Source organism: Phocoena phocoena, chromosome 1 (genome assembly GCF_963924675.1).
Source record: "Phocoena phocoena chromosome 1, mPhoPho1.1, whole genome shotgun sequence".
Taxonomy (NCBI): domain Eukaryota; kingdom Metazoa; phylum Chordata; class Mammalia; order Artiodactyla; family Phocoenidae; genus Phocoena; species Phocoena phocoena.
In genome coordinates this window covers 41785730-41808656 of record NC_089219.1, presented here as the reverse complement: position 1 = coordinate 41808656, position 22927 = coordinate 41785730, and the positions used below count along the sequence as shown (strand labels likewise).

Here is a 22927-nt window from a genome sequence, read left to right as displayed (position 1 = left end):
ATTTTGTCGTTAATATATTATCCAGAATTCTACAAAATCTTCAGTCATTTCTACTTGGGAAATGTATGTTCTCTCTCTCTTTTGTGCGCTCGCGCTCTCTCTCCCTCTCTCTTTCTCCACCCCCATCTGTGTGTGTGTGTATTCGCGTGCACACACGTCTTTTGCAAATGCTTCTAATAGCCTTAATTTATGCCCTAGAAAGGAATCACAAATACCTGAGCCCTTCAGTAAAAAATAAATTACCTTTCTTCTCTGTGTAGTTACCTATCAATTTAATGTGTCATCAAGGTGGGATTTATTTTAATTAATTGCTTATTGGGCTAATATTAAGAAAATGAAAAACACATAATTCTGTTGTCCAAGCATTAGGCTTAGTTAATAAATGGGCAATAGCTTTTGATGAGTTTCTAGGAAGCAGCAGGTTTTTTCTCGTCTCTCCCTCCCCCACCCCCCACAATTCCATCCATCAACAGTTTAACACCTGATTTTTGCCCTCTTTAGGCCATCAGACTCTCCTTAGAGCAGGCCCTGCCTCCAGAGCCAAAGGAAGAAAATGCTGAGCCTGTGAGCAAACTGCGGATCCGGACACCCAGTGGCGAGTTCCTCGAGCGGCGTTTCCTGGCCAGCAATAAGCTCCAGATCGTCTTTGATTTTGTAGCTTCCAAAGGATTTCCATGGGATGAATTCAAGTTACTGAGTACCTTTCCTAGGAGAGATGTAAGTTCCCATACCTATCTCGGGAAGTGTGTCCAGATGGGAGATAGCCCATCATTAGGGCTGGACAAAGTAGTCCAAGAAAAGTGCCATGGCACAACTTACCACAAGACCACACACTCAGGAGTCCTTCTTTGTTCTGCACGCCTTTCTCTCCTCAGCCTTTGGAGAAGGTATGGCTTCCCAGGCCAGCAGACATGTGCCTAGTAGCCTAGGTAAGAAATTAGGTACTAGGTCTTCCTTCCTGGTTGTTTCCCCTATTCCAGCACTCATACAGGCTTTCCCAAGATTTCATCTCTGTATACCTTAGGGTAGATCTGAGAATTATGTGCTTAACAGCTTAACAGTCAGATCAGGGTCAATGATCATAGGTTCGTGAACAAGTCATTGCTAAACCAAGAGTATTTTGTGATTTGACAGTTCTTACTAGCCTGGGAAGTCAGGGAGGGTGAACCATATTCACTGTGTATCTGTATTTCAGCAAGGCTTTTGATAGTCTCTCATAGTATTCTGGGGAAAAATAGAGAGATGTAAATCGACAGGTAGATTCATTGCTGATTAAATGGATGTGTCCAGAAACTGTTGACTAAGAGACTGCCCTCTCCCTGGAGGGAAACAAGAGGCTCTATATTTAATTCTTTATTACTCATCACACTTATTGGCAACTTAAATGAAGACGTTATCAGGTTTATGGATTATGAAAAATAAGATTCAAGAAAGCCTTAAAATAGTGAAATAATAGGCAAAAATGAACCTAGAAAAATTTTACAGAAATATATAGACATAGAAAGAGATGCCTGCATAGGCTTAGAAAACCAATTGCTCAAGTTTGGGATGAAAGAATCCTGCTTTAGTAGAGGTTATTGTCGTTGAATTAAGCTGAATATACATTAATAATCTGTTGTGACTCCCAACAAAAAGCCAGCTGCATTTTTAGAGGTATAATCCCAACAAGAGAATAACAAGTTGTAGTCAACTGTTTACAAAGATAAATGACCCCTGAGTAGTCCTTAGACTCCATGCTGAAACTCTGTGCTGTCGCCTGAAGAAACAGGAGATTGGGAGTTCCCTGGCAGTCCAGTGGTTAAGACTCCACGCTCCCAGTTCAGGATGCACAGGGTCGATCCCTGGCCAGGGAACTAAGATCCCACATGCTGCACAGCATGGCCAAAAAAATAAAAAGCAACAGGAGCTTATCTAGAACAGGGCTGGTAGGAAGGGAAGGGAAGTGGAAATCATATCATTTGGGGAAATATTTTCCTCTAGAGAAGGCACGGCCATGGGAGATGTGATTTTTGTCTTCAGCTACTTGAAAGCCTGCAGTGAAAAAGAGGGATCTGATTTTGTGCAGCTTCAATGATAAAGTGGGACCAGTAAGTTGAAAGTTATTGGGAGACAAATTTGGACCAATGTAAGAAAGCCACTTTCTAAGAAAATATTTTGTGTTGTGAGGTAGTGATTTTTCTATTTTTGGAGATTACGAAGCACTACTGAATTATCACTTTTTTTATAGTAATGGATAAATAGGGAGAAGGAGTCACTCCTGGAGTTCCTACTTTATATGTTCCTACTTTATATGAAAAGGGGCTTAGACTAGCTTATCTCTAAGATACATTTTTTTTGGGGGGGGTGGTATATAGTTGCTTTACAATGTTCTGTTAGTCTCTGTTGTACAATGAAGTGAATCGGCTACATGTGTACACATATCCCCTCCCTCCCACCCCCATCCCCAACCCATCCATCTAGGTCACCACAGAGCACCGAGCAGGCTCCCTGTGTTGTATAGCAGGTTCCCACTAGCTACCTGTTTTACACAGGGCAGTGCACATATGTCAATCCCAATCTCCCAGTTCATCCCCCCCCGCCCGCCCTGTGTCCACACATCCACTCCCTACGTCTTTGTCTTTATTCCTGCCGTGCAAATAGGTTCATCGATAGCGTTTTTCTAGATTCCACATACATGCGTTAATATACGATACTTGTTTTTCTCTCTCTGACTTACTTCACTCTGTATGACAGACTCTAGGTCCATCCACCTCACTACAAATAACTCAATTTCATTCCTTTTTATGGCTGAGTAATATTCCATTGTATATATGTGCCACATCTTCTTTATCCATTCCTCTGTCGATGGACACTTAGGTTGATTCCATGTCCTGGCTATTGTAAATAGTGCTGCAGTGAACATTGGGGTGCATGTGTCTTTTTGAATTATGGTTTTCTCAGGGTATATGCCCAGTAGTGGGATTGCTGGGTCGTATTGTAGTTCTATTTTTAGTTTTTTAAGAACCCTCCATACTGTTCTCCATAGTGGCTGTATCAATTTACATCCCCACCAACAGTGCAAGAGGGTTCCCTTTCTCCCCACCCTCTCCAGCATTTATTGTTTGTAGATTTTTTGATGATGGCCATTCTGACCAGTATGAGGTGATACTTCATTGTAGTTTTGATCTGCATTTCTCTAATAATTAGTGATGCTGAGCATCTTTTCATGTGCCTCTTGGCCATCTGTATGTCTTCTTTGGAGAAATGTCTATTTAGGTCTTCTGCCCATTTTTTTTATTCTGCTGTTTGTTTTTTTGATATTGAGCTTCATGAGCTGTTTGTATATTTTGGTGATTAATCCCTTGTCAATTGCTTCATTTGCAAATATTTTTGCCCATTCTGAGGCTTGTCTTTTCATCTTGTTTATGGTTTTCTTTACTGTGCAGAAGCTTTTAAGTTTCATTAGGTCCCATTTGTTTATTTTTGTTTTTATTTTCATTACTCTAAGAGGTGGGTCAAAAATTATCTTGCTGTGAATTATGTCAAAGAGTGTTCTTATGTTTTCCTCTAAGAGTTTTGTTTTGTTTTGTTTTTTTAACTTATTTTATTTTTGGCTGCATTGGGTCTTCATTGCTGCACGCGGACTTTTCTCTGGTTGCAGTGAGCAGGGGCTACTCTTCATTGTGGTGTGCAGGCTTCTCATTGTGGTGGCTTCTCTTGTTGGGAGCACTGGCTCTAGGCACGGGGGCTTCAGTAGTTATGGCGCACAGGCTTAGTTGCTCCACGGCATGTGGGATCTTCCCGTATCAGGGCTCAACCCATGACTCCTGCATTGGCGGGTGGATTCTTAACCACTGTGCCACCAGGGAAGCCCCCCTCTAAGAGTTCTATAGTGTCCAGTCTTACATTTAGGTCTTTAATCCACTTTTAGTTTATTTTTGGGTATGGTGTTAGGGAGTGTTCTAATTTCATTCCTTTACATGTAGCTGTCCAGTTTTCCCAGCACTACTTATTGAAGAGACTGTCTTTTCTCCATTGTATATCCTTGCCTCCTTTGTCATAGATTAGTTGAGCATAGATGCACGGGTTTATCTCTGGTCTTTCTATCCTGTTCCATTGATCTATATTTCTGTTTTTGTGCCAGTACCATATTGTCTTGATGACTGTAGCTTTGTAATACAGTCTGAAGTCAGGGAGTCTGATTTCTCCAGCTCCGTTGTTTTCCCTCAAGTTTGCTTCAGCTATTCAGGGTCTTTTGTGTCTCCATACAAATTTTAAGATTTTTTGGTTCATAAAAAATCATTTCTGTAAAAAATACCATTGGTAATTTGATACAGATTGCACTGAATCTGTAGATTGCTTTGGGTAGTATAGTCATTTTCACAGTATTGACTCTTCCAATCCAAGAACATGGTATATCTCTCCATCTGTCTGTGTCATCTTTGATTTCTTTCATCACTGTCTTATACTTTTCTGAGTAGAGTTCTTTTACCTCCTTATGTAGGTTTATTCCTAGGTATTTAATTCTTTTTTGTTGCAGTGGTAAATGGGAGTGTTTCCTTAATTTCTCTTTCTGATTTTTCATTGTTAGTGTATAGGAATGCAAGAGATTTCTGTGCATTAATTTTGTATCATGCAACTTTACCAAATTTATTGATTAGCTCTAGTAGTCTTCTGGTGGCATCTTTAGGATTATCTATGTATAGTATCATGTCATCTGCAAACAGTTTTACTTCTTCTTTTCCAATTTGTATTCCTTTTATTTATTTTTCTTCTGATTGCTGTGGCTAGGACTTCCAAGACTATGTTGAATAATACTGGCAAGAGTGGACATCCTTGTCTTGCTCCTGATCTTCGAGGAAATGCTTTCAGTTTTTCACCATTGAGAATGATGTTTACTGTGGGTTTGTTGTATATGGCCTTTATTATGTTGAGGTAGGTTCCTTCTGTGCCCACTTTCTGGAGAGTTTTTATCATAAATAGTTTTGAATTTTGTCAGAAGCTTTTTATGCATCTATTCAGATGACCATATGGTTTTTATTCTTCAGTTTGTTAACATGGTGTATCACATTGATTGATTTGCATATATTAAAGAATCCTTGCATCCCTGGGATGAATCCCACTTGATTATGGTGTATGATCCTTTTAATGTGTTGTTGGATTCTGTTTGCTAGTATTTTGCTGAGGATTTTTGCATCTATATTCATGAGTGATATTGGCCTGTAATTTTCTTTTTTTTGTAGTATCTTTGTCTGGTTTTGGTATCAGGGTGATAGTGGCCTCATAGAATGACTTTGGGAGTGTTCCTTCCTCTGCAATTTTTTTGGAAGAGTTTGAAAAGGATGGGTGTTAGCTCTTCTCTGAATGTTTGATAGAATTCACCTGTGAAGCCATCTGGTCCTGGACTTTTGTTTGTGGGAAGATTTTTAATCACAGTTTCAATTTCATTACTTGTGATTGGTCAGTTTACATGTTCTGTTTCTTCCTGGTTCAGTCTTGGAAGGTTATACCTCTCTAAGAATTTGTCCATTTCTTCCAGGTTGTCCATTTTATTGGCATAGAGTTGCTTGTAGTAGTCTCTTATGATGCTTTGTATTTCTGTGGTGTCCGTTGTAACTTCTTCTTTTTCATTTCTAATTTTATTGATTTGAGTCCTCTCCCTCTTTTTCCTGATAAGTCTGGCTAAAGGTTTTTCAGTTTTGTTTATCTTCTCAAGGAACCAGCTTTTAGGTGATTGATCTTTTCTATTGTTTTCTTTGTTTCTATTTCATTTATTTCTTCTCTGATCTTTATGATTTCTTTCCTTCTCCCAACTTTGAGTTTTGTTTGTTCTTCTTTCTCTAGTTCCTTTAGGTGTAAGGTTAAATTGTTTATTTGAGGTTTTTCTTGTTTCCTGAGGTAGGATTGTATCTCTATAAACTTCCCTCTTAAAACTGCTTTTGCTGCATCCCATAGGTTTTGGATCGTCGTGTTTTCATTGTGATTTGTCTCTAGGTATTTTTTGATTTCCTGTTTGATTTCTTCAGTGATCTCTTGGCTATTTAGTAATGTTATGTTTAGCCTCCATGTGTTTGTGTTTTTTACATTTTTTTCCTTGTAATTTATTTCTAATCTCATAGTGTTGTGGTCAAAAAAGATGCTTGATATGACTTCAATTTTCTTAAATTTACCGAGGCTTGATTTTAGACCCAAGATGTGATCTATCCTGGAGAATGTTCCATGTGCACTTGAGAAGAAAGTGTAATCTGCTGTTTTCAGATGGAATGTCCTATAAATATCAATTAAATCTATCTGGTCTGTTGTGTCATTTAAAGCTTGTGTTTCCTTGTTAATTTTCTGTCTGGATGATCTGTCCATTGGTGTAAGTGAGGTGTTTAAGTCCCCGACTATTGTTGTGTTACTGTCGATTTCCTCTTTTAGAGCCATTAGCATTTGCCTTATGTTTTGAGGTGCTTCTGTGTTGGGTGCACATATATTTATAATTGTTTAATCTTCTTCTTGGATTGATCCCTTGATCATTATGTAGTGTCCTTCCTTGTCTCTTGTAACATTCTTTATTTTAAAGTCTATTTTCTCTGATATGAGTACTGCTACTCCACGTTTCTTTTGATTTCCATTTACATGGAATATCTTTTTCCATCCCCTCACTTTCAGTCTGTATGTGCCCCTAGGTCTGAAGTGGGTCTCTTGTAGACAGTATATATGTGGGTCTTGTTTTTGTATCCATTCAGCGAGCCTGTGTCTTTTGGTTGGAGCATTTAATCCATTCACATTTAAGGTAATTATAGATATGTATGTTTCTATTACCATTTTCTTAATTGTTTTGGGTTTGTTTTTGTAGGTCCTTTTCTTCTCTTGTGCTTCCCACTTAGAGAAGTTCCTTTAGCATTTGTTGTAGAGCTGGTTTGGTGGTGCTGAATTCTCTTAACTTTTGCTTGTCTGTAAAGTTTTTGATTTCTTCATCGAATCTGAATGAGATCCTTGCCGGGTAGAGTAATCTTGGTTGTAGGTTCTTCCCTTTCATCACTTTAAATATATCGTGCCTCTCCCTTCTGGCTTGTAGAGTTTCTGCTGAGAAATCAGCTGTTAACCTTATGGGAGTTCCCTTGTATGTTATTTGTCATTTTTCCCTTGTTGCTTTTAATGATTTTTCTTTGTCTTTAATTTTTGTCAGTTTGATTACTATGTGTCTCAGCATGTTTCTCCTTGAGTTTATCCTGCCTGGCACCCTCTGTGCTTCCTGGTCTTGGGTGGCTATTTCCTTTACCATGTTAGGGAACTTTTCGACTATAATCTCTTCACATATTTTCTCAGGTCCTTTCTCTCTCTTTTCTCCTTCTGAGACCCCTATAATGTGAATGTTGGTGCATTTAATGTTGTCCCAGAAGTCTCGTAGGCTGTCTTCATTTCTTTTCATTCTTTTTTCTTATTCTGTTCCACAGCAGTGAATTCCACCATTCTGTCTTCCAGGTCACTTATCCGTTCTTCTGCCTCAGTTATTCTGCCATTGAGTCCTTCTAGTGTATTTTTCATTTCAGTTATTGTAATGTTCATCTCTGTTTGTTTGTTCTTTAATTGTTCTAGGTGTTTTTTCTTTAATTCTTCTAGGTCTTTGTTACCCATTTCTTGCATCTTCTCAGTCTTTGCTCTATTCTTTTTCTGAGGTCCTGGTTCATCCTCAATATCATTATTCTGAATTCTTTTTCTGGAAGGTTGCCTATCTCCACTTCATTTAGTTGTTTTTCTCGGGTTTTGTCTTGTTTCTTCATTTGGTACATAGACCTCTGCCTTTTCATTTTGTCTTTCTTTCTGTGAATTTGGTTTTCATTCCACAAGCTGGAGGATTGTAGTTCTTGCTTCTGCTGTCTGCCCTCTGGTGGATGAGGCGATCTAAGAGGCTTGTGCAAACTTCCTGATGGGAGGGACTGGTGGTGGGTAGAGTTGGGTGGTGCTCTGTTGGGCAGAGCTCAGTAAAACTTTAATCTACTTGTCTGCTGATGGGTGGGTCTGAGTTCCCTCCCTGTTGGTTGTTTGGCCTGAGGCGACCCAACACTGGAGCCTACCAGCTCTTTGGTGGGGCTAATGGTGGACTCCAGGAGGGCTCACGCCAAGGAGTACTTCCCAGAACTTCTGCTGCCAGTGTCCTTGTCCCTGCAGTGAACCACAGCCAACCCCCGCCTCTACAGGAGACCCTCCAACACTAACAGGTAGGTCTGGTTCAGTCTCCTGTGGGGTCACTACTCCTTCCTCTGGGTCCTGATGCACACACTCCTTTGTGTGTGCCCTCCAAGAGTGGAGTCTCTGTTTCCCCCAGTCCTGTCAAAGTTCTGCAATGAAATCCCACTAGCCTTCAAAGTCTGATTCTCTGGGAATTCCTCCTCCTGTTGCCAGACCCCCAGGTTGGGAAGCCTGACGTGGGACTCAGAACCTTCACACCAGTGGGTGGACTTCTGTGGTATAATTGTTCTCCAGTTTGTGAGTCAGACACACAGCGGTTATGGGATTTGACTTTATTGTGATTGCACCCCTCCTACCATGTCATTGCGGCTTCTCCTTTGTCTTTGGATGTGGGGTATCTTTTTTGGTGAGTTCCAGGGTCTTCCTGTTGATGATTGTTCAGCAGTTAGTTGTGATTCCACTGCTCTCGCAGGAAGGAGTGAGCGCATGTCCTTCTACACCACCATCTTGAACCAATCTCCTGAGCTTGTCTTTTAATGCCCAGTCAAATGTCATCTCCTCTGGGAAGCCCTCCCCATCTCCCAAGCTCCTCACCTATGTACCCATTGCAGTTTATACATTCCTCTCTTATAGGACTTGTCCTATTTTTCTGTAATCATTTACAGAGACTGTCCATATCATGTTCATGTCTATCTCCCCTGAAGTTCCCAGCATGGTGCCTCACACATAAGTATTCAAGTTACTGTTGTCAAGTGTTAATGACCTCAGGTCTGATCCTAAATCCCTGATTCCAGAGTGAACTAGAGAGGCTGTTCCAAATGAGAACCGGTGCCCTAAGCCCACCCAGATTCCAGACCCAGGCCTAAACCCAGAGAGCCCACCCAGGACTCATTAGAGCTCCTAGACCTAGGGGTGGGATGAGAGTTAATGGCCCTTCATCCTTCTCTGAATGCTCTTCCAAGTCTAATGACTAGTGTTTTTGCAAGGCTATTCTGTGACAGCCATCTGTGTCTGCAGGGATTAGGATCTAATTTGTAAAAGTCATCTTAAATTACAGCCAAACTAAAGACTGTTAAAAAGCACATCTTAAGACCTTGCCTTTTTAATAACAAATAACATAAGACTTAGCTCTAGGAGTCTTACTGTGTCTTTAGCCTTTTTTCCACAAAGCAGAGACTAGCTTCTCACCAAAGGACCTGTTAAACATTCTTCTGTGTCCCCACCCCCAAATCAAAACAGTACTTCATGTTAAGATTTCCCAACTGTCCAACTATTTACTAAATGTCTGCTGGGTATACCACTGAACTGAGCACTGTGGGATAACCAAAATAGCAGCAGACACAGGCCTTCCTGGGAGAAGCTGATTGTCAAGATACTGAGAGCACTGTGTTATTTGTTAGTTTTGTTATGTTGTTTTCCATTTTGCTAATAACAGTTACTAAGAGGGGAAGTAATATTCATTTCAGAGCTACTGTCATTAAGCCCTACCTGGTGGGTATGTTAGAGCCATGTGAACATCATTGGCCCATTTGCCTTACTCTGGCATTGCCCTGGCAGTGAGGTAATTGAGTCTAAAAGCTGACCCCCCCCTACTACCTACCCTTTCTTGGAGTCAGAGTAAGGGGCCCCTCCAGCCCCAAATTTCCCTCTGGACCTGCAACTGTCTGGCACCACTCAGTGTGAAGTTGTCAATATCTCCCAGCCTTCCTCTTCCCTTTTCTTTCCTCCTTTCTTTCCCACCGCTCCATCTTCTTTCCAATTCTATTTCACCCTTTTAACTCTCTCCCCCTTCTTTCCACTCTTCCCTCCTTTTTTTCTTTGTTTTTTTAATTCTACAACTCTTCTCCTTCCTGCCTCCTGTCTTTTCCTCCTTTTCTGTACTCAAATCCACCTCATTCAGAGAAGCTCCACCTGCAACTGGAACATGAGGTCTTTCTATTTATCAAAGGAGTGCAGCCTACTGGGAAACATGGATGGTGATGGCAGTGAGCTTCAGGACTGGTGGCCTGTGTGCCTTGTCACTTACATAATCACACAGCCCCCATTCTTGCCCCAAGAACATCTCTTCCTCCAGATCTATAGCTGTGAACCCCCAAAACAGGCAAACATGCATGCAGAAATGCATTATCAGAAATTTTATATTCTAGAACAAAGAGGAACAGGAGAGTGAGTATAAACAAACTCCTAGCCGGGATTTTTACAAAGTACACCTTCAGTAAAGGTGTATTTGAATGAACTGGGAGGAAAGCCTTACAAAGTTAGGGTACACAGATTCCTTCCTCAGTCACCCATCCACTTTTGCTACACTAAGCACCAAGCTAAGCACGATGCTCAGCACTGGGAACACAGTGTTGAAAAACAATGACATAGTTATTACCCTTGTCAAACTTACAGTCTGTATCCAGAAGCTGCTGCTGGAAGACGTTTGACTTCATTGATAATACAAGGATATCCTGTTTGCCACCATAAGGAATTAGAAATAGGTTAATCTGCATGTCATGCTGGTATTCATTCTTTCATAGAGTAAAACATTTGCTGAGCAACCACATGGCCCACCTCCATACCAGACACTGATGATATAGAAATAAAAGGAATTGTTACTGACCTTGAAGGGTTCACATTCTAGTAAAAACACACATGTAAAGCAAATTGCATTACATATCATACTGACAGTTGGAAGGATAGGTAATTTCAGCCTGCAGTGATAAGACATTATAAAGGAAATGAATTTGACCTGAGCCTTTCACAGAGAGCTGTTGGGTGAATAGAAACAGAATAGCTTTGTTAAAAGTAAAAGTTTCAGTGGTACTTAGACCTGTATCTGAATCTCACCTCATCACATACTTGTTTTATGACATTGGGCAACTTACTTGGCCCTGCTGAACTTTTAGTCCTTCACCTTTAAAAGAGAATAATATCTAGCTCAGAGAGTTGTGATAAAAGTTAAATAAGTGAATGTAAACTACTATGTCCCTGCCATGTAATAAACAGTATCTGCTATAATTGTCCTAAGTGGAGAGAGAGGCAGAAGAGGTGGGAAAGGCTTACAGCTAAAGAAAGCATGATAGCAGTGAATTCTTCCACTAGAGCAATGATGGATATTTCCATTTAAAATATCCAAATGCTCTAAACCAGACAAAAGAATGTATCTTTGGAATCATAATATCTCATGTTTGAAAAGAATCTCAGAGATATCAAAGCCAACTGTCACTTTACAGATGGTAGAATCAAAGCATGGTAAAATTATACACTTTCCTTAAGTCACATGGTCAATTACAATAGCAGAGCTGACCCTAAAACCCAAGTTTTCTTATGGCCATTACTGTTTAAGATCAGTGGCTCCTTTTAAAACTCTGTTAATAGATTATAGAGTTTCACCTTAAAATTAGAGCCAAAGAACAATAGAACTTAAAAAATCAACATTAGAGATCACCTAGTAAATGCAAGAAATTGCAGCTCCAAGCACCAATATCTTAAAATATTCGGTACTTCAGTGACTTTCATATGTTAATGTCTCTAATGTTGCAGTGGAACTGATTTCCAATTTATGTTAGACTGAGTTTGATTTAAAAAAAAAAAAAAGAAGAACCAGAAGGAAAAACTTGAATGCCATTGAACTACCTACACCTTAAAAGCTTTGATTTCAAGATAAAGCAAGATGAAGCATGTAATCAATGAAATACATGTTAAAGTTACTGCTGCTGAGCTTGTTCCATTCCCCACAGATATTGTATATCACCATATCTAATTATTTGAGATTTTCCAGTATTCCTAAATAATCGAGATTCAGAGAATAAGAACTATGATTGTGGGATGGAATGCAATTAGTATCTAGTTGGTCACAATATTAATTCTGACTCTAAACTTCTCTCAAATCTGTTTTTTTCTTTTCCTTGCCCCCACACCACTGCCCAAATCTTCATGGCCCAGATTAAACCTTGCAGCATCCTAATTCATCTCGCTGATTCCAATCTTGCCTACCCCACCTCCTATCAATCCTTCCTACTGTCTCTCAAGTTATTTTTCTGAAACATAGGTTTGGTGATATCTCATCTCTCTCCTGCTTAAAAGCCTCTAGTGGTTCTAATGCCCTACAGGAAAAAACTGTAAACTCCTTCCAAAGCATACAAAAGCCTTCATAATCTCATACCATCTCCTCCCCCCATCCCCAACCCCTCAGTTCTTCTCACTCCCTCCATTACTTTTCTACCACATGCATCCCACCATTTAGCCACAATAAACTTCTTGACTGAAAGAAACCAGGAGATCTTACTAAGATGCTGATACATTCACAGTTATCGCACTCCTCTTCTTATCAGCTTTGGGAAGTAGCAAGATAGGTGGTAGTCCATGCCATTCAACAGATATGCAGGCCTGAGGTGAAACGACTTGCTTGAGAGCTGCACATTCAGTTAATGACCACTCAGGACTGCAGCCCAGGCTTCTCAATTGCTTTATTTCCAAAAGCAACTTTGTAAGGAAAAATGGTCCTGGAGTATTTTGACCACGGGACGCTTGAGTTTATAGGTTGAAGTCATTTGGTAAACTGTTTACATAATATTTACAAAAGAAACAAAATAGCAAGGGATTTAAAAGAATAATATAGCTGCTTCTTAAATAAGTCTATACATGAAACTCTAATCTGGCATAACAGCAGTCTAATTAAAGGGAAAAAATATTGTTTCTAGCAAGGGTGGTTTATATTTCTTCAGGTTATTCATTTTTTTTTAAGAAATCTATTATTTTCTAAATTGTAAGTTTCAATTTTTTAAAGTAATGAGATGAAGCATCCTGTGCCTTAATAATGCCTTACATGCAGAATCAATCTGAAAATTCGTAGCTTTTTGGGGCCTCTACTTTATCGTTGGAGTGATTGAGGAGAGGGGAATAGAGAGAAAACAATGGTATAGAGGAAGGAACTTTGGACTGAGAATCACATGATTATTAGCTGTGCAACCTTCAACAAGGTACACCCTCTCTCTGTATCCCAGTTTTCTTTTCTATAAAACAGAAGCAATAAATTCTGCTTCTCCCAGGACCATAGCATGGCTCAAATAAGGCAGTGTATATGAGTGCTTTGTAAACTGTGAGATACTGTCCAAATATGAAAAGTAAAGATGATCATGATGATTCTCCAATAGCCAAGTGTGCAGGATAAAAGAAATTTTTTGTAGTATTTATTGAGGGCTTACTATGTCCTGTATGCATTATCTCATTTAATCCTAAAAACTATTCTAAAGGTCAGTATTCATACTGTATGCACTGAGAGGGGGAAACTCAGGCACAAAACTTGCCCAATGTCATAGTATATATCAGAACCAGATACAAACCTGTGTGTGTGTGATTCTGGAGTCTGTGCTCTTAATCCCTATGCCATTATGCTCCTGAGCCAGGTAAGGAATAAATTAGTGAGGTAGTTTATCATCTAGAAAAATACTTTAAATGTGTAAATGAAGCTCAGTTCTATACATTTGGAAAGATTGCATTATCTCTGATTTCTTTATATTGTCCTTGTAATATTTATTCCTAAGTCACAGCCAGATGTAGGTAAAGTTGTATTTCATACTCTGTTTATCCAGGCACTGTGCTAAGTACTAAGGAATGAGGCACAGTCCTTCCTTTGAGAATGCTCTGGCCTCTCATATAAATAATCCTTATAGTGCAGTTCACGCAGTGGGTCCTAAGAATAGTCAGACCAAAAGGGCAGAAGAAGTCAGAGCTGGCCTGGGTGACCAAGAAAAGCTTTGTAAAGGAGGTAGCAGATGAACAAAATTTTGAGATGGTAGGATTTCTGGTGGGCTGATAGGGGAGAACATTCTCCAGCCCTTGGGCCAGCTTAAAGAAAGAATCTAATGTTGGAAATTTCAAGGCATGGCTAGACAATGGAGCATAGACCAGATTGATTGAAATATGGAGTTTGTATCATAAAGTTCTGAGAAAAGGCTGAATGGGGATTGTATAAAACCTAGAATATCAGGAAAGGGAGCTTGGCTTTATTCCATGTAGTTTGTTGAGGAAGGGAATGGCATGGTCATCATGGTTATCTTCAACATAAGAACAGTTAGCCCTACACTACTCCATAATGTACAAATTCACATTGCCTGGCACATAGTAGGTGCTCAGTAAATGTTAATTCTCTGATCTCTTTCTACCCTTAATATCTAGGGGATCTCATTCATCTTGTGGCTTCAATTACCATATATACAGTTGCAGCTCTGAAGTGTATATCTCCAGCCCAAGCTTTCTCCTGAACTCCAGATATTTATACATACAACTGCCTACTCAACATCTCCATTTTATGTCTAATTGGCATCTCAAGTTAAACATAGTCAAAACAGAACTCCTGATTTCTACCCTCCCCCAAATCTGCTCCTCTTGTAGTCATCCTCACCTCATTAAATGACAGCTTCATTCTTGTTCAGGCCAGAAACCTTTGATTTATCCTTGACTCCTCTTTCTCTCTTTTTCTATCCAACTCATAAGTAAATTCTGTTGGTTTTACCTTCAAACTGTATATCCAGAATCTACTTCTCACTGCCTGCACAACTAAACCCTAGTCCAAGCCACTATGGTTTCTTGTCTAGATTATTGTAATGGTGTCCTCCCTCCACCTGCGTACCCTCCCCCTTTCAGTCTTTTTTTCTAAAAAAACAAAACAAAACAAAAAAAATAGTTCTGTCGTTTTTTAATATAAAGCAGATCGTGTCATTTCTCTTCTCAAAACCCTGTCACGGCTCCCCACCTAGTTCTGAGTTTTTGATGTGGACTCGCTGGCATTTCTCTGACCCTGCTCGATCTTTTTCAGTCACCCTGGCATCCTTGTTGTTTATTAAAAACCATGAAACGTTTTCCCACTTTGACTCCTTGTACTTGTACTGTCTTCCTCTAGATATCCATATTGCTCATGCCCTTACTTCCTTTAGGTCTCTGCTCAAATATTGCCTTTCCACTGAGGCCTTTTCTGACCAACCTATATAAAAAAGCAGTCCTCCTTCCCTCTTCTCTGTTGCCACCTTCCCTACCCTGCCAGACTGGCAATCCCTATGCCTCTTACCCTGCTTTATTTTCCTCCACTGAACTGATCACCATCTGACATAGGGAATAATAGATATTTACTTGTTTATTATCTACACCCTACTAGAATAAAAGCTTTTTGAAGGTGAGAACTTTACTTATTCACTGCTATATAGCTGGCACCTAGAACTGAACCTGGAACTTAACCGATGATCAGTAAATATCTGTTGAATGAATGAATGAAGCAGACAACGTGTGAAGTAATAATAATGCTGCCTACCACTGTGTGAGTTCCCACTGTGTGTTGGGCAGCTATGCTATGCACTAGACAGGTATCGTTTAATTGAATCCTTACAACAATCCTATGAGATTGGTATTATCCTTATTCCATAATTGAAAAAATTAAAGGCACAAAAAAACAGATTTAAAACCCAGGTCAAGAATCTATTATACCAAGCAAATATTATCTCCATTTTACAGATACAGAAAGTGAAACTCTAAGGGTTTTGAGCAAGGTCACCTAGCCAGGAAGTAGCAGAGCTGGAAATTAAATATGAAGGTGCTGATTCTTTTTCTGTTCTATCTCACTGGTAGTTTGGAAAGATGAATTGACATGGAAAAAGACTGAAGCCAGAATAGTCGGGGGATGTTGCAGTACTTAAAATAAGACTGACAAAAATGCAGCCAAGCAGGGGAAGATTAGAGAGATGGTTGTATGTAAACTCTAACACCTGGACTAAGTATTGTGATAAATGGTTCCATAGCTTTTCCTGCCCTCCCTATACTTGGAGGCAGACGAATCTTCATTCTAATGCTGGCACTTCTATTCACTTTCTGAGTTACACTGAGTAAATGATTTCTATTTTCTATATTTCAGTTACTTCATCTTTCAAGTGAGGATAATATCAAGCATCCTCACAGATATATTGTGATGATAAGATCAAAAGTGATAATGAAAACACTTGGTAAATGGCAGAGGGCCATGCCATTTGATTTGGTAATGCTGAGTTTCTTTGATCCATCTCCAGGAAGTCACTGCTTTTGACCTGTCTCTTGCCTTTAAAAAATAAGTTTTTAGACACATTCCTCATTCTTAATGTGAGGTGACCTGTTCTTTGTCACTTGGATTATAAAACACCCTTCCTTGGAAGAAAGTCCACTATTTATTGTAGTTCCTTTAGTGCAGGAAAAATGTGTTCTGAGCATTGGCAGTCACGATGGGGGAGAGAGCATGATGCTATAGTATAAAGAACGAGTTATCCGGTGGACCTTGGATGTGTCACATAATCTCTATAAAATGGTTCCTTCACCTGTAAAAAGGCAGATAATAATAGCCACATATGGGGTGGTTGTAAGAATTAAGTGAGGTGATTTGAGAGTGAGGATATGACATGGAGTAGGTATCCAGGATATGTGAGGCTTTAAGACATGTAGACCTTGTGCTGGGAAGGAATAACACAGCTCACCATGCTCATGCCCCTGGGCAGGGCACTGTGTGTAGGATGAAACCACACCATCTCACTTTCAGTCAGACTTTCCTGTGAGGAAGTATATTCTCTCCTCCTCCTTCCACATCACTGTTTCCATAAAGCAGAATCCTCTTAGTTGGGATTGGATGGAAATGTGACTAAACACCAAAGAGGTTTTCAGTAAAATATGTTGGTACAATTTTTTGCTTAGTTTCAAGACGAGTTGGGTCTAAGCCTTCCAAAAGTGAGTGGATTGCTGATGTGAAAGTTTTCTTTGAAATTTTTATGCCTGATTTGGTGATCTCTTTGCTTCTCACAGCCTTTTCCAGCTTTTAGTCAGACAAGGATAATAATAATTATTAATGTGCCACTCTGTGCCAGACACTTTAGAAAGTATTCTCTCAATCTTTATACAAACCCTAAAGCATAGATAGTAGCCCCATTTTATAAATAAGATAACTGAGGCTAAGAGACATTAAGTATCGTTTCCAGGGTCACGTACATGGTAACTGACATAATTGTGATTTAAACCTCCAGAGCCTATGCTGTTTATCCTAAACGGGATACTTTTTCATATAATGTGTTGGGGGGTCCCCAAGACCCACCTCCAGGTTCCGTGATATTCTAGGAGGACTCAAGGACTGAGCAGTCATATTCACAGCTGTGATTTATTACAGCAAAAGAATACAAAGCAAAATCAGCAAAGAGAAAAGGCACACGGGGCCAAGTCTAGGGAAAACCAGGCAAAGCTTCCAAGGGTCCTCTCCTAGTGGAGTCACACAGGATGAGCTTAATTCCCCTAGCAGTGGTTTGGGACAACATATGCGAAATGTTGTCAAGCAAGGAAGCTTTTTAGGGACTTAATGCCCAGGGGCTTAGTTGGGGGCTGATTATATAAGTACCCTCTGCCTGGTACATACCAAATTCCAGAATCCGAGAAGGAAAGCAGGTGTTCAGCATAACTATATTGTTTGCACAAACGCTTTAAGGTTAGTGAGCTACTCTTATCGGTTCTGAGAATAGTGGGAAGCCTCCTAAAAGCCAAGTTCCCAGACACCAGCCAAAGGCTGACCTTGTAAGCAAGCCTTTCAAAGAATAGCAGTCAGGCCTGCTATATGTTAACTCTTTTCTGCAGAGATCATGCCTTTTGCTCTTGACCGAGGCATCTTTACAGAAAAATTATGATCAGTAGGAAGCTACACACAGAGTAGTATTGATACTACTATAGTGCTACACACTATAGTATTGATCTCAGTTATTTATGCTTTTTAGGGATCCTGGACTCAGCCAGTTAAAACAAATTCCATTAACCATTAAAGTCTGTCTTAGAAAGCCAGACGGCTTCCTCTTTGCGTTTCTGTATTAACCCTTTTTCTCACCTTGCCCAAGGCATCGGATCAGGTACAGCACAATTCTAGCCAAGATGAAGCTGACCTGAACGTCTTCCAATACTGAGGCAGTGTCATGATATCAGGGTACACACCAGAAGTACAATCACAGAGGGCATTCGTGGTACCCCTGGAAACAAAGTTTACAGGTGTTAGAGCACCCCAAGCAGGACATACATTAGTCGGGGCCACTGTGACACCTCCCACCATTGGGTTCTCAGTCAGCAATTTAGTTCAGCCCTTGGTTTCAGAGGGACTGCCTAAGGCAGTCTCAGTTTTGCTGATCCGTGACACCAGTTCACTCACCTCATGAATATAGACGGCATCTGGAGGTGTTCTGTTTGGAAGTTAAGGAGCTGAGGCCACCTCCTGCTGTCTCATAGTCACCACTGTCATGTGTGATTGTAGACTCAGCAGTCGGTTTGAATTCAAAGCACTTGCAGCAGCTTGGAAAGGCAGCATGGGGAGTTTTCCTTCAGGAAGAGGGGAACGTTTCCAGGAACAGTTTCGAATAGCAAAGATTTTAACACTTTCTTCCTCCCTTGCACCCCCGCTCCCCCGCCAGGTGCCAGGGTTTTGATTTGTTTTGTTTTTTTCTTCTTTACAAAATCGTTGTGTCTCTGCAGTCATAATTTTACCTTTTTTTTTTTTTTTATGATTATCCCCTACTTTCATCCAGACCTTTCCTCAGGAAGGACTGTATATGCAACAGGGCCAAAGAGTTTTATAGAAAATCATTTTTATACGGCTTAACCAGAAAGGCACATCATGTTTAGGAATTGGTTAGTACAAAATCCTTAATTATGAAAAATTTTCAAAACAACTTTATATAACCTCCCATCCTTTTTGTCCTGTTCATTTATCCAGTGAGCAGCCTAGAAAAGATCAATCTCTTTTTGAGAACAGTTGCATTTAATAATCAGACTGTCTTTCTAAGGTGTGTGCTCCCAGAGAAAGGTGAAAGGAGTAGAGTCAAGCCATTTATTAGTCCACTGTTGGAAACTGCAACTATTCTGGGAAGTTGAACACAAGTCATGAGCAGTGAGACATCTCCCAAAGGAAATTGAAAGTCCATTCTGTCAAGACTGGGCAAGGAGGTCACACTCCTTGTGATATGCTCTCCCCCAACTTGCAGGAATGCGTTCAGTCTCTGCATCAAATATAAACCCGTCAGCGTCTTGATTTTATTTAATTTTTTTAAAAAATAAATTTCTTTATTTATTTTTGGCTGTGTTGGGTCTTCGTTGCTGTGCGGGGTCTTTCTCTAGTTGCGGCGAGCGGGGGCTACTCTTCGTTGCGGTGCGCGGGCTTCTCATTGTCATGGCTTCTCTTGTTGTGGAGCACGGGCTCTAGGCGCGCAGACTTCAGTAGTTGTGGCACATGGGCTCAGTAGTTGTGGCTTGCGGGCTCTAGAGCTCAGGCTCAGTAGTTGTGGCTCACGGGCTTTGTTGCTCCACGGCAAGTGGGATCTTCCTGGACCAGGGCTCAAACCCATGTCCCTTGCATTGGCAGGCAGATTCTTTTTTTTTTTTTTTCTTTTTCTTTTGCGGTACGTGGGCCTCTCACTGCTATGGCCTCTCCCGTTGCAAAGCACAGGCTCTGGACGCACAGGCTCAGCGGCCATGGCTCATGGGCCCAGCCGCTCTGCGGCATGTGGGATCCTCCCGGACCGGGGCACGAACCCGTGTTCTCTGCATCGGCAGGTGGACTCTCAACCACTGCGCCACCAGGGAAGCCCCAGCAGGCAGATTCTTAACCACTGCCCCAACAGGGAAGCCCAGCTGCTTGATTTTAGATGGTCCCATCAAAAAACAAGCTCTTTCCTGTTGGCATTTGTATGTGACCCAGAAGATACAGACAACATCCATGATGTGTTCACAATTTCAGGCCCCACCCAGAGGTATCCTAAATCTACAGTGGTCCCAGAATCAAAGTCCTGTTCATTGAGCCTATGCTTGCTTGCAGTTCAGCACAGTACATTCTGTTGCTGAAGCCACTCACAGCAGTCAATATCAGGTTTTAGTTTAGAGTCAGGTCTGGACAGTTAGCATTTGTGGAGTTAGGATTCCAATAGAAGTCAACAACTTTTCTTCAGCAGCAGCAAAGCCAAGATGCTATAGGGACAGACAGCTGTGTTACAAGTTCAAGTGACAAGCAGGCTTTCCTAAGCCCTTTTGGTCTTGTCCAAATTTACCTACTCAAAAATATGCACAGTATGCTGGAAGATCATTAGCCTCTAAAGATCAGACATCTGATTTTATAAGTACCATTATCAAACTAAAAACTGCTTTTTAAAACTCCCTACACGTATCTCTATCTGGAGATTGCCTCTCTTGTCTGTGTTGTCTCCCTTTTTCCAGAGCTTCCAATAAGCAAAAATCACTAGTTCTGGAGACTTGTTCTGTTATTCAAAGAGTTTAAATTCTAACCCATTCACCAGCAGCAAAAAGCAAGGCAATCGTGTTCTACTAACACTTTCTTTGCGGCTTTCCCTGATTGAGCTGATTCCTTTAGCATTTATGAAATTAATTAGTACTGTATAATGTTTTATATCAATTCTTACCGTATACCCAAATGTAGCAGCCACAAAACAATTATTTTTTTAATCCCCGCTTTTTTTCCTCATTGCAAATTTACTTAACCCTCCAGCAGTAAATTTAACATTTAGAAGAATGATACTAAAGTTGCTGGGGGAAGATCCCTCCTGGAATGCAAGGGAAGTCAGGAAGGGAGCCATACTAGGCTGCTGCAGCAAGGGTAACAACAGCCAACTGAAGAAATGGCTGAAATATTTTTCTCCCTTAATTTTCCTGCTGGTTTATCTAAACTTGTATTTCAGTCCAGGGAACTGATTTAACTTTTTTTTTCCCTTCCACTTAAAGGAGAGAACAGTACAAACTTTTAACATTTTTGACCCATCCAATCTCTTGCCACCTGGAAAAGAGAACAAAAACCAAAGGCATTACAAGGCTGTACCTTTTTCCCCTCACGTTAGCCAGTACAGCCAAAAAGCAGTCAGGGGAGCCAATAAACCAACTCTCCTGGAATTGGATCTATCATTTTAAAATTCCGTGAGGTAAATTTTACCTCTTAAAACAGACCATCAGCTAAGCTGCTGTTTCATACCATGGACAGATGACTCTATATCCACCCAGGCACCAAAGGTTCATCATTCCCTGCTTCTTCATCCTTTTTTTTCCCCAAAAAACAGTGCTTCCACCATATTTTGATGAGCCAGGTTAGGCTTTTGAATCCCACTTCTGACACCATCTGTTGGGCAGGGGTCCCAAGACCACTCCAGAGTTCCATGATTCCATAGCAAAACTCAGCATGTAGTCATACTCACAGCTGTGATTTATTACAGCAAAAGGATACAAAGCAAAATCAGCAAAGAGAAAAGGCACATGGGTTGTCTAGGAGAAACCAGGCAAAGCTTCGAAGGGTCCTCTCCCAGTTGAATTACACAGGATGAACTTAATTCCCCAGCAATGATTTGAGACAACATGTGAAATATTGCCAAGCAAGGAAGCTTATTAGGGACTTCAGTGCCCAGGGGTTTCACTGGGGGCTGATCATGTAGGTACCCTCTGCCTGGTATATACCAAAATCTCAGAGTCCCAGAAAAAAAGCAGGTGTTCAGCATAAACTATGTTGTTTGCACAAGCAGTTTAGGCACAGTGAACCACTATTATCAGAATAGTGTGAATCCTCCTGAAAACCAAGTTCCCAGATGCCAACCTTGTAAGCAAGCCTTTCAAAAGAATAGTCATCAGGCCTCTTCTATGCACATATAGTTTTATTTTTTAAGATAGTCACATCTCAGATTCACTTCTGGGGTTTACTACTGGATATGGAAGTGGAACTCTGTAAACTGGGAAGCTTCTAAGCATTTGACTTTGCCTCTCATCTTCACTTGTAGCAGAACTTAGTACTGTAGTGAAGGGTAAAAGTAGCTTCAGAATACTAACAGGCATCAGTTAATCCTGTATTTTCAAAGGAAACTTTCAAGAGGACCCGAGGGAAACTCAGTCCCTGGAGACAGCCATCTCCTACTTTCTAGGGTACCAACATATTCAATGTAAACTTGCCCCCAAATCTGTAGTGGTCTGCTCAGGGCTCCTGCAGTTGTTCTTGAAGCTGCAGCTACTTTCCCTCACCACAGAGATATAATACTTTATCCAAACTGGCTACTTAAAATAAAGGGGGAGTTGTTGGTATTTATTTTTCCTTGCTTGTCTTATAAGCAAATATAAATCAACACTGTAAGGATGATTTATTTAACAGTACCTCTTCTTTTCAATCACATTTCAGAGGCATTGTAGCCTGCAACAAGAGTATACATGGGCCTGGAGTCAAATGGACCTGGCCTCGAATTCTAGATCAACTTTTCACTGAGTGATCTTAGAGGGATTACTTAATCTCTTGGTAAGATGAGAGTTAACAGTATCTACTTTAAAGGGTTGTTGTGAGCATTAACTGAAAGAATAAATGTAAAATGTTTAATATATATAGCATTTAACACAGAGTAAGAATCTAATAATGGTAATTGGTATGATGGTAATGGTGATTATTTCTCTCTTCACTCCCACTCCATCTTTCCTATCCTTATTTTTTCTTTTGTGTTTTGGTTTCAAGAAGACAAGGAATCTTTATCCACTGTTAACTGTTTGGAAACTACCAGCTTTTGCAGGAAGGATATCAGTCTACCTTACATGCCCAATAACAAAAGGTTGAGGGGGTGTTCCGGTAGAAATATCTAGAGTTTAATATCTGCATTCTGTTTTACCAAGACAGCAGATTTCTTTCATAGTTGGAAAGAAATTCCTGAATTCGTTTATGATATTTTTCCTAGGGTCAAAGACAGGCTTATTTCCTCATGGAGACTTACTTCATTTATGT

General features: G+C 40.4%; 1 protein-coding gene across 1 annotated transcript in view; it reads left to right on the top strand.

The window, feature by feature from the left end:
* FAF1 (Fas associated factor 1) overlaps positions 1-22927 on the top strand; it is a 499684-nt gene that overhangs the window by 458095 nt on the left and 18662 nt on the right. The window contains exon 18 of the mRNA XM_065875930.1: positions 502-717. Within this exon, the coding sequence (XP_065732002.1) occupies positions 502-717 (216 nt within the window). The remainder of the gene's footprint in view (positions 1-501; positions 718-22927) is intronic.